Source organism: Alligator mississippiensis, chromosome 2 (genome assembly GCF_030867095.1).
Source record: "Alligator mississippiensis isolate rAllMis1 chromosome 2, rAllMis1, whole genome shotgun sequence".
Classification (NCBI taxonomy): domain Eukaryota; kingdom Metazoa; phylum Chordata; order Crocodylia; family Alligatoridae; genus Alligator; species Alligator mississippiensis.
This window is the reverse complement of record NC_081825.1, coordinates 21245448-21258135: the sequence shown is the minus strand read 5'-3', so window position 1 is coordinate 21258135 and position 12688 is coordinate 21245448. Positions and strand designations below refer to the sequence as shown.

General features: G+C 41.5%; 1 protein-coding gene across 4 annotated transcripts in view; it reads right to left on the bottom strand.

The window, feature by feature from the left end:
- The window catches only part of HTT (huntingtin), a 155881-nt gene that overhangs the window by 39986 nt on the left and 103207 nt on the right, over nt 1–12688 (bottom strand). For all 4 annotated transcript variants that reach the window (XM_006262647.4, XM_019479067.2, XM_019479072.2 and 1 more), the window contains 5 exons: nt 11875–12054; nt 10191–10367; nt 8737–8813; nt 4773–4911; nt 750–872 (listed from right to left, as the gene is read on the bottom strand). In XM_006262647.4, coding sequence (XP_006262709.1) covers nt 750–872; nt 4773–4911; nt 8737–8813; nt 10191–10367; nt 11875–12054 — 696 coding nt within the window. The remainder of the gene's footprint in view (nt 1–749; nt 873–4772; nt 4912–8736; nt 8814–10190; nt 10368–11874; nt 12055–12688) is intronic.

Below are 12688 nucleotides of genomic sequence, written 5' to 3'. Positions count from 1 at the left end.
GGAAGGGGGAACAGACTCTGTGACAATACACAGTGGCTCTCCATCCCTCCCTTTATTTTTTAAAGGCTCCAGGCACCCCTCTATAACTTCTTGAAATCAGGTGCCACTTAATTTATTGCAATGCTCATTTTGCAGGAGGTCCAGGCAGTGGAACAGCACCTTAACCTACCCTTGTATCTGCTTATCTTCTTACACATGGAGCCCGAGTCTGCCCTTATCCATTTATCTCCTCACTTCCTGATGCACCCTTCAAAGGGTCTCATGACATCCCAGGGTGCCCTGGCACCCTGGTGGAATATCACTGGTTAACAGGTTAAACCCATATACCTCATCTGAGGTTGAGTCAATAGATTTTTTCCCCATTTTTTTTTACTTTTTATATCTATGCCAGCAGAGAAGAGAGGGGGAAAGAAACCCAGCAATAACAAGGAACAGTATTTAGGGATATAGTGACCTTTTAATTGCATGGAAAAGTCTCGGTTCTATGTAAACATTCCATTAGAGTTACAGAAACCCAAAATATGCAGCACTATATTAGAAGTCAGACAGTAAAACTTACAGGTCTATTGCACACGCCCAAATTGATTAAACTGAAGAGGTGAAATAGCAGCACTAAATATAGTAGCTATTTAAAAGCTTTTAATTTAAAAACTGAATTTGTTTTTGGTAGCATAAATAAAGACACTGTTTAACAATGGGTTTTAACAAGGTGTTGTCTTAGGTTCTTCATTTCTCATTGCCAAAGTTACCTTAGTGGTCATGAAGGAGTTCAGTTCAGGTTGAGGAATTCTATTCACCAGTTCCGCACCTTCCAGCAGTGCAGAGTCTGACCTGACACAGCATTGTGACCTGACCAGCGACACATACCAGTCCTTCAAAGAAAGAAAAACCTGAAATTGTGAAACTGTTCACTTGCAGACAATGAAAAATAGTTTGATTTTGTCATATCTATCAACTGCTGTTCTCAAAGATGGTCTATCTGCCAATCCAGAATTACTATGTTAGCCATGCTAGATTACATCTGTAATAAACATTAAAAAGCTATTAGTTCTTCTTAGGAATAGCTACATACAACAAGAATGTCCAACTGGTGGCTCAGAGGTCATGCAAGTCCTACAAGCGGTGAACTTATGACCTGCAGACCTGGGCGTCACTCGCCACATTGCTCCTCCTGCTGCTAGGGCTGGATCTTCAGGCATCCACTCCCTCCTCCAGCTGCTTCTTTCTGCTGCTGCCCTGCCGGTGAGAAGCCACAGTCCTTGGAGACCAGGGGAACATGCAGAAGAGAAGTCCAGGAGGCCAACAGCTCACAAGAGTCCCCAGATGTACAGAAGTTAAGCAGCCATGATTTACAAGACAAACCTGAGCTATTCTCTATTATTTATCCATTTGCCAATGTAGAACTGCTAGAAAACTGAAAAGGAGGAACCAAAGATAGGGTTAAGAAATACTCCTTGCACACTGGGACCATACTCTTCAATGGAATACCCTAGAGTACCTTTCTTATATGTATTTCAGTGGCACCGCAAGAAACAAAAGGAATGAAAAAACTTGAGCCCAGAATGAGATCTAGAAGGAAATGAAGTCTACAAAAACTGCTGATCAAAGGCAGCATCAGCAGGAAATTTCCATTTTGTAATGTTTGATAAACGGAGCTAGGACCAATTCACAATACTGCAAGTTTCTTCACTGCAACTCAAGTAGCTATGGTTTAGTGGAACATGCCTCAGATCAAGAGGAAAATTTGAAGAAACTAACATGTTTTTCCCAAGGGAAAAGGCTGTATCTTCAAGCATTTTGATGTGTTTTTTTTATTGCAAATGGTCATCAAGAATTCCAGAGCAGTGACCTCTTTGGCACAAAAGGAATTAGCTAAAAGGAGACTAAATCAACCTTGCAGGTTAGTGTAAAGAGAGGAAACTTTTTACCTAAAAAAAAAAAAGGTTATTCTTCAAATCTCTTGAGTTATGTGAAAAACCAGAATCGAGTGCTTCAAGCGCTTCTTCTAATATGTCCCGATTCAGTGTAGTATAAAATAATGAAGACTACTTTTAGCATGACTACGTAGCACAGTGAGGTTCTAGTCAAAGGCAGGTCTAGCAAAGATACAGAAGCTTCAGGTTCACTACAGTAGATCCTCAGTGATAATATATTTATTGCTGAGTTACTCAAAGGAAATGTAGATAAAGAAATTTTGTAGAACCTGAAAAAAGAATCACTATAAAAATAATGTTTAAGGAGAGAAAAAGACTGGAAAAACCTGGCATTTTGGATTTAATCAAAGCTAGACTGAATCATCTTTGAGAATCCCCAGAATGGAAAAAAGCCTAAAGAGAGAATCATTCTTGTTGAGGCAACAGCAGAAGAATGTAGCTTAAATACCAGATTGCTTGGCATTGTAGAATATCATACAGAACATGTTACCAGGGGATAAATCAATGCCCGAATCTGACTGCAAAAAAATGTTTCAAATAGTAGTCATTGCTGAAATGACCATTTGAAGAAAACCAGGAAAGCAAGTTTTAGGTCCAAAATGAACTGTAAGGAGGACTTTTGATCAACATAATTAGAGCCTGCTAACAATCCTTAGCAAACATGGGAAAGCTGAAACAGTAAACAGTCGGGGAGCCCAACCACTCAAAGGAAAAATGCATCCAAGTTCAAGGACTCTAGTTGTGAAACAATCCAGTTGATTTCAAAGCTACTTAGCAAACAGTTATTCATACTTCTTGGAAGAAAGTTTTCTAGGCTAAGACAATCCGCTTATACTTTCAGTTTGCCTTGCGCACACACTGCTGAAATAGATGGAGGCACTTCACTTTAACACAACTTAAGTACTGAAGGTATGGAGAAGTACTCGTGGTTCTACCCTGACAGTTTACATAGCAACTGGTGAGCTAAAAGTATTGCAGAACTAGTTCCACTGCCCAAACTGCAAAGGACTGACAACGTAAGTCAGCATCTAGAAAAGGTAACTTGGCAAGACCCACAAAGCCATATATGCTCCCCCCTCCTAAACTGGAACCAAGCTCTGGTAAAACAACAGGAGTTCAATAGGCTTGACCAAAAACTAGAACCTGGTTAAACACAGTATACACCCTGGGGAATTATGCAGTTACGTACCTGTGCAATTTTGCACATAAGATACATGACTGCGTATAACTGCATATTTTTGCATAATTTAACCCAGGCAGGCTCTGTGAGTCTCAACCTCCACGGGGCTCCCAGCACTCTAGCTGGGAGCTCCATGTGGCATGGTGGCACGAAACTGGACAACTGGTAAGTGGAGTGGGGAGCTCCTGCCTGCAGTGGGGGTATGGGGGGGTGTGGGTGGACATGCCATCAGGGCAGGCCAGCCACCTCCACATTTCCATGTGGAGCTTCCAGCACTCCAGTGGGAAGCCACTCGTAGAGGCATAGAGCCAACCTGGCCCGATGGCGTGTAGCTCCTGGTCTGCACGCCATGAGGCCAGGCCAGGCAGACTCTGTGCCTTCATGTGGGGCTTCCAGCATGGAGGCACAGAACCCACTCAGCCTAATGGCATACTATTCCATACCTCCACATCCAGCAGCCCGCTGGAGTGCTGGAAGCCTCACGTGGAGGCACGGAGCTAGCCTGGCCCAATGACACGGCTCTTGCCTGCAATGCTGTGAGCCCCACATACTGCCACGGAGCCAACCCAGTCTGGATGGAAGGTGCACGCCAGCGGGCTGGGCTGGCTCCGTGCTGCCACACACAGCCACCAAGACTCAGCTGGAGCTGGGTGCCACCAGAGATTGTCTGTTGCAGCCATGAGCACCCCGAGGGCCTGCTGTAGCTGAGCCACCAGTGATAGGGGCTGTCCACCAGCCCCAAAAGTTCCAGCAGCTATGGCACCAGCCACCTTTTCTTTTTACCAGGGTAGAAGCATGTCAAGAGTATGCCACCTACAAAGCCACCCAATAATTTTTAACTAACAAATGGACACATCAGAAAAAAACAAACAAACCAGTGCACTACAAAGGAACAAAACAACATTTCCAGGTATAACATGCATCTTTGTTCATTCTACAGAACAAGAAACTTAAGTTTCAGAAAAACTAAATAAAATGCTACATATTATATAATCACCACAGGAAGACAGAAATGTGTGTAGGTATGCTTGTTCAACTATAGAGCCTAACAGGGTACTGACATTTATTTAACAGATCAAATTAGCAATGTAAATGTTATTTAAAAAACAACAAAAAACCAAAAACTTGTTTACCCACCTCTAATTATATTGGTTAACTGATAACAGAAACTTGAACACAGCTGCTGCTGCTGGGAGATGTTCCTGGGGTCCTTTGACTGGGGCAAGGGAGGAAGTGGCAAGCCCAGCCAGACAACACAGCCCAGGTGAAGCCCTGAGCTGGGAGGGAGTTTGTGCCCAGGTTGTGAACCAACAGTTAATTGCTTAATTGATGAGTCATTAGGCTGTTCCCTGTTTTCCTCTTAGGTTATGGGTACTAGTCCCCTCACTCCTCCTGACCACCTACCCTGCTGCCTTGGATTCCTGCTGGAGCACCATGGGGCTTCTCTGCCCCACTTCCCTGCCAGACTGCACCAGCCCCAACCTAAATGGTAACTGGTAAGCTAACTGGCTATCACTGCACTTATTGGTTAAATGATTAATCCTTTAACCTTTCACATCCCTAGATCAAATAGCATACATTTGAGAGTGGTAACAGAGCATTAAAAAGCTTAATTCATTAGAATTTTTTCATATAAAGCATGCTAGATAAAGCCTTACTTTGTCCGGAGTTAGATTCTCTAGGGCTGGTCGGTTTTCCCCATCCAGTGGGTGAAGAGTAACCAAGGGCGAGGGACTATTTGTGTCTGGTGCTACTGTAAGACGAAACCTATCCAACAGCGAGTAAAGTCTCTGGTGTCTGAAATGTATACAATTTTATTTGCATGTATACCGAGGCAATAAACATACACTTTCAATTTTCAGTATATGAAAAATGAATGAGACACTGTCAATTCAACATGTCATACCAGTGATGTTCCAAGGAAGTTTTAAATTTAGCCTAACGTTTTAGTATTACCTTTAAACTCAATTCTCTCTACAAGGTAGACAGGTGCACTTAACTGAAAGTTAAAGTACATGGAAGTCTAAGTTAATTCTGCATTACATGCTGTAGTCTGGCTTGCAATTTTTTTAAATAATATGTTCTATAAATAAGATAAACCAATATGGGTTGGATGAATGGACTGTAAGGTGGACAGAAAACTGACTGGAGCATCAGGCTCAGAGGGTAGTAAACAATGGTTCAAATGTCTAGTTGACAGCTGGTATCAAGTATAGTGCCCCAGGGGTCAGTCTTGGGTTTTGTTCAATATCTTCATCCATGACCTGTAAAATGGCATAGAGCGCACCCTCAGCAAGTCTGCAGATGACACCAAGCTGGGGGAAGTTGTAGACAAGCTAGAGGGTATAGGGCTAGGATTCAGAGTGACCTAGACAAATTGGAGGATTAGGCCAAAGGGACTCTCATGAGGTTCAACAAGGACAAGTGAAAAGTCCTGCACTTAAGATGGAAAATCCCATGCACCACTACAGGCTGGAGGCTGACTGGCTGAGCAGCAGCTCTGCAAAAATGGACCTGGGGGTTACAGTGGACAAGAAGCTGAATATAAGCCAGCAGTGTGCCCTTGTTGCCAAGAAGACTAACAACATGCTGGGCTGCACTGATAGGAGTGCTGCCAGGAGATCAAAGGAACTAATTATTCCCTTCTATTGAACACTGGTGAGGCCATTGCGGAGTATGTGTTCAGTTTTGGGCCCCCCACTGCAGAAACGTGGACAAATTGGAGAGTCCAGTGGAAGGCAACAAAACAGTTAGGGGACTGGGCACATAATTTATGAAGAGAGGGTGAGGGAACTGGGCTTATTTAGTCTACAGAAAAGATGACAGAGATAGAGGGGATTTAATAACAGCCTTCAACTACCTGAAGAAGATGGAGCTAGACTGTTCTCAGTGGTGGCAGATGACAGAACAAGGAGCAACAGGTCTCAAGTTTAGGTTAGATATTAGGAAGAATTTTCTCACTAGAAGGGCAGTAAAACACTGAAACAGGTTACCCAGAGAGGTTGTGGACTCTCTATCCTTGGACATTTTAAAGATCTGGCTAGATCTAGTTGAGGACTGTCCCTGCTTTGAGAAGGGGGTTGGATTAGATGACCTCCTAAAGTCTATTCCAACCCTAATTTTCTATGATTCTATCATCTCATTAGCGAGAGATCCAAATTTTTACCGTATAATGAACATGACGCTAGGAGAAGTTATCTACTCCCAAGCAAAAGAACCAGAAAGCATACTTTGATGAGTGTTCAGATTACTCCTCCAAGTATTCTTTTAGAAAGAGAACTCCAAATTATGGCATGCTCATTAGATGCTCCTTACCCATAACTCAGTAAATACACTCAGTATGCCAATCATTAAGATGTACTACTGCTTTATATGAAAGGTTTTTAAAGCTTGAAGGCTTGTGTTCAGTCAGTGACTGATTCTGGTACTCTAGCAAACTCCTCAGGCAAAAAGCAGACAAAAATCCTTCTTATTATAGTGCTCTTTTCCTTCTATCTAAATGAAAGCTTCTACTAGTATCCAGCTAGCTGCTAAATCCTTATGTATAAAAAATAGATGTACAAAATAATGGATAAACCATACAACAAGCATAGAGGCACAGATACTGCAGGTTCTAACTCCATACACCCCAGAAAGGAAATGAGGATAGAGACAACTCAGAGGCCCAAGTAGGTGCAAAAATAGTAAAAGCACAGGTGCAAGCTCCAGAGACACTGGTAGCCAAAAGAATTCCGACTTGAAATGGATGCGTGGAAGATACAACAGCAAACACTCCGAAAAGCCATGCTTTTTGGTAGAAAATTATCTTTGCATCTGCAGTTACCAAGAAAGACTGACTGAAAGAAACTTAATGCAGAAACTACTTAAGTACTGGAAGTCTCCATTATGTCTCCATTGCAGACAGTTTACCCATTAATCACTATTTTCTAACAATTTTTTCTTTGTAAAAATTATAATAATTTCTTAATTTTTACAAAATGTAAAAATTAAGAATTTGAATACATATTGTGCAACTTTGTGTGTGTAGCATTTCTTCCTAGTTAGTAAAAAGCTGTTTAAAAAATTTATTAGAAGGTGACACCTGGCTGCAAAGCAACATGTCATAAATGATTACTAATAAATTTTAAAAACCTTAAAAAGCCTTTCCTTAGGAAATTACCATATTTACTTGAATCCAAGAGATCAACATCAGGGAAAAAAGAAGCTTCACTTTACATTTGAGTACCAATCTGGAACAGAGCTATGGCTCTAGCTCCCACCCAGGGGAGGACCCTGCAGTGCAGGGGCAGGAGGGTGAGTATGGTGGAAACTGTGTGGTGCAGGATGGCTGGCAGGGGGGAGGCAGGGGAGATCATGTGGTAAGTGTGGAAGGGAGAGAGGAAGGGGGGAGCACAGGGCAGACTATGCCATGTGAGGTCCGGGGAGAGCTGCTGGGGAGGTGCCACTACCACTACTGCCTGGACAGGGCCTGAGACAGTGTGCTCCATACTCTGAGCCAAAGCAGGAACCGGAGCTGCTGAACTGGGAAATCAGCAGTAGGGGGAAGCAACTGAGGGCTGGGAGTGGGACGTATTTAAAGAGGACTCTCCAATAACACCGGTAAATGACAGGTAACTAGAAAGCACAAAAGGAAAGGCAAGTTTTAGCTCCATTTAAAATTCAGGTTTTCTGCTTGAAGATACCAATTGTCAAATCATGACTTTACATGACTCTACAATATTGTAAATCATGACTGTAGAATCAATCCAGCCTGTTACCTGGTTGTTATTCTTACTCAAGCTGCACCACAAGGTACAGGGGAAAATTAATTTACAATTAAGTTTAGCCTTAGTAATGGAGGTAAGTATTCTTCGTACTGAGCCCTTACAGCCCCAGATCTTAGATTCTTCTCCTCAGCCTGCTTTCCATTGAAGTTGATGCCCCCACTAGCAGTGGTGCAGAGGAGTGAATCCAGCTCCTGGTTTTTACAGGGCCAAAGCACAAGCAGACAATTTGTATTCTTCCATATAAGCATATTATAATCTGGAACCTACCTAAATCACAGCAGAAGTTTGTGGCACAGTGGTGCCTTTAATCTTTCTCTTTTTATTCCATGTCCTCCTCCCCCGCCCCAGCGCTGAGGGGCCAAGAGGCAAAAAATGCAGCATTAATTGCCCCTTGGCCACTCAGCATAGGGGCGCACAGCAATGAGTGCGAGATTAAAGGCATCACTGCACCGTGAACTTCCACTGCAATTTAGGTTGGTCTCCCTAAATTATAGTACAGTTGGAAGATTAATGTATGCAAGTTGAAACATGACTGACTGTTAAAACAAACAAAACCAGAAAAAAAAAAAAGATGTGAATTGACCTATTAGCCCCTTAACTACTCTAGGAAATGTAAGATTCACTTAAGAATTTAGGGTTTAGGGGATGAGTTTATACTAGCACTTTTCCCCCTTCCCCACATAAGAGACCAGCAAAAAAGATTCTATGAGATCTTAACACCACCTTACTGCTTCAGTTCTCCTAAATGCACCCATATTGTAAAACAGATTTTTGAGAGGTAAAGCACTCTAGTTGAAGATATGAAGCATAGTATGCATTAATTTGTTACAATAACAGCAACCTATTAACATCTTACCTTGCTCCCAATCCACTGTTTTGAAGGTATTCTTGAATTCTATCCAATTCTTCAACTGGTAATTGAGCAACACTGTTCTGTAGGAAACAGTGACAAAGCAATAGAAGGCAACAAAATAAACAATAGTCATACCTATTTTAAACAGAGAAATAACATATGTACATATTAAAAGAACACAACCTGTACCAAAGAGCGTAGTCAAATCCCCCAGTAGGGATAGCCAATCAACCTAAGCACCAAAAAGTTAGTGCCACAAAAACGTAGCAAGAAAGGGGCTCGCTATGCAACTTGAGCCCTCCAACCAGGGCAACAGAAGAATGCTCATCTCCCCCCTGCCCTTAGCAGAGCTGAATCTATGACAGTCTGCCCTCACCCCTGTGAGGGCAAGGGCAGGCTGCCAAGGATCAGCTGGCAGCAGCTGCCAAGCATGGCAGGGGTAAGGAAAGCTACTCTCCTCACCAGTCCCCTCCCCACTCCCAAGAATTCCTCCCACCCCCTGCATGGTCCTGCGTCTCCCTGGAATGATTCAAGCTACAGGGGAACGCTCTTGGACAATTCAAGTAGTTCAAGAACCCCCTGACTCCCAAATACAGCTGTTCCCCCTACCCCAGTCTCACTGATCAGCTGATCGACAGGACCCAGCAGGGAGACAACTCCTAGACACACACCCCTGCCTGCAACCCAGGACCAGGCTCACTGTGCTACCCTCTAGGGAGGCTTGTGCCCCAGCCAAATCTTGCAAAAACCTGGCTAGCAGTGGTGCTGGCAACCTTAACCATCCCAGGGAGAACCCAGGCAAGCTACAAGGAAATGCCTTCTTCCCCTTGCAGAGGCCTGAAGAGACCCAGGTCTGTTGAAGGGGCATGGGACACTGACAATTGTGTGAACAAGTCTCACAACTCTCTGCATGCGTTTAAAGAGCAGGAATCAGCTGGGCACTATTCGACACTGCAGTAGGGTGCCAGCAGGGCTCCCTGACATTTCACCGCTGAGTGGGCCATCAGGGAGCCAAGTGTTCTCCCTTCCTCCCTCCCCAGTGAAGAGAGGACTAGAATGTAGGATTGTGGGATACTGGGGGTGCACAGGACCCCGAGCACCAGAGAAACACATCATCATTACAAGTGGCGCTAGAAAACTTCTCTCTTCAGAGGAACTGTTGGTGATACTATCTTTAACTTGAAAGAGCTGGTTTTCTTCCTTCAAAAACCCTTTTCACACCTGTACACTGTGTGTGTGTGCTGGGAAAAAGGCAGGTTTTCCCAATACAAATATAATGCCTGTCTATGGTCTCAATCACATGCTAAAAACACATACTCTAAATGAGAAATACAGATTTTTCCAGTCAAGTCATTAAAAACTGTCCATTAAAGACATGCTTTCATTAAAAATTACATTCAAATTGCTAATATTAGCAAATCTAGTTTAAAGACAAATATATTTGCTTATTTTCCCACCTGTAAGGTTGCAGCCAACAGCATTTCTACTCGACGACAAGCAAGTGTGTCAACCATGCGAGCCAGCACACGAAATGGAGTACATAAAAGCTTATCCACATACAACATTAAGACAGCACCAGATTGGCTGAGATGAATCCCCTCCAGACATTGCAGGGTCTTCTTTAGAGTTGTTGGCTAAATAATGAAACAAAACAGTTAAATCAGTTTTAACATGCAGCTGTGTTAAAGTATACACAAAAAGGTACTGGAACAAAAAAAATGGACTCTGCTAATCAAGGAACTGGGTTTTTATCTTTATGAGCTCACAGGCTTAAGGAATAATTGTTATAAATCAAGTGAAGTAGATAAATAACCAAATGTCATAATTATTAATAGATTATTTGAAAAATAATATAATCTCTTAGGTTTACTTTATTTTTTAAATTTTAGAAAGTAAAAAGGACAGTACCTGTTGAACAATAATTGTGCTACTTTAACTGTGCCTACAATCTTATGCTTCTACTACAAATGTGCAGTCTGAAGTGCTGAATGAACAAATTATGCAATCAGAAGTCCAGACTTCAGTGTAGTTATAGAAAAAGAAAGGTAGAGAGTTGAGAGACAGAGAACTTTGAAAGTGATATATTTTAAATGGTGAGAAAAAAAAAAAAACTAAAGCAGAGACTGAAGAATGGAGATGAGCAAGACAGTAAAAAAAGCAGCATCTTATGAAATTCAGTTGTGTTTAACATATAACAGACTGTGCATATTTAGCAGTAGAGGGGAGGGGAAGGTGAAGAAGTGAGAACGGAACTGAAGGGATTATAGCAGTAATTAAGAGCAGAAAGAATATTTCAGAAGCTCAGTACCCAATACCTGCATAAGGGGACAGAAATACAAGATAACTATTTTGCTTTATGAGCAGTTTGTGAAAATCCAGTAAAGCACTCGTAAATTAAAGCTTAGCTACCTTACTTTTGAAAAATAAACTTGAATAATAGAGCTTTTTCTTAAAAACAAAAACAAATTAGAAAATCTAATTTAGGATTATTTAGCTCTGTCCACTTCCAAAAACACACGTACACCAACCCTCCACTTTATAGCAACCACCCCATGCTTCTGACTGGACTTAGATAATTAAGTTTTTCAAAGGAATCAGGAGCAAGCTGCTATGAAAAGACTGCTCAGAAATCTGCAAGAAAGCACAGCCCATTAATAAGCATGAGCCAAAATATGGATTTTTATTGCTCGTTAGCCTTGTCAAGTTTCACATGGAAGTGAACTGGAACCTATTCTTCCTTAGGAAGCAGCAGCAGAACTGTTACCTAATTTCCCATCTGTTATAACCAGAGCCACTAAGTAAAATAACAAAGAAAACGGAACAAAAACAAAATTGAGGAATTAAATTTCACTCTTACTACTTATAATGATGCACGGAAAGGAGCACGATTTGACTAATTCCTTGTTCAAGTTATACGAGCAGAAATTAGGGGTGTGGGGTTCACTTTTGTTAGAGTGAGCACATGTAATACAGGAACTGCTGAGACAAATATGGAATCTATGTTCTTTTTATAAACACTTCCAGAATAAAATTACATGGGAGTTGATTAGATTTTCATTTCTGGGTCTTGTACATGTTTTTCAAATATAGTTTGTTCTTGTTAACTATGACATTATTAAGGGGGGGTCAACTCAGACTTACAGTTGAGAGGTTCTCACACCGAGACTGAATAGCCTGGATAAAAAGACCACTGGCAGCCGAATTCCTGTGAACAGCACTAATAAAGTCTTGTACTGGAGGCTCATGAGATAGATTAATCAGATCTTGAACATGATTCACAATAAGCCAGGTCAAATGTTCTGAATCATGTAGATTTTGACACTATGGGGAAAAAAGTAAAATTGATTCCTAATCCCAATATTACTGACTGTAAGCATTTCATGTCTGAAAAAAATCTGAAGCAATACAATGTAAAGTAAATACTCATTTATGCATAAAATAATTCTCTTTATCAGAGCCTATTTCAACATTTTATCAATCATTTGATTGGTCAAGCACTTGTTTTCCAAGTTCATTTGATTTTGCTGCAAATAATTTGAAGTCAATATCCATTACTTTGCAGATCATGAATCCAGGTAAAGAACAAAGAAAAGGGAAAGAAGTCAAAGATCCTGCAAAAAGTCAAAGATCCTGCATTTAATACTGTTAAAAAGAATGATGAATTTATAGTATATGGAGAACCGTTTCTGACATCTATTTTTCCTTTTAAAACAGCTGCACTATGTCTTCAACAGTTAAATGTTTTTCACATAGGACCAAATCACTTCTGGAAATAGTAACAAAAAAATCAGTAGATAAACCCATTCATGCAACTGCTTCAGAGTGGGCACTTGGGAGCTGGCCTCTCCAACAGAGCCTGAATAACATTAGGAAATAACATAGCCGAGTTAAAGTCTTAACTTGTGTAAAGGACAAAAATAAGAATTATGAGGTGAAACACCACCAAGAGCTCCAG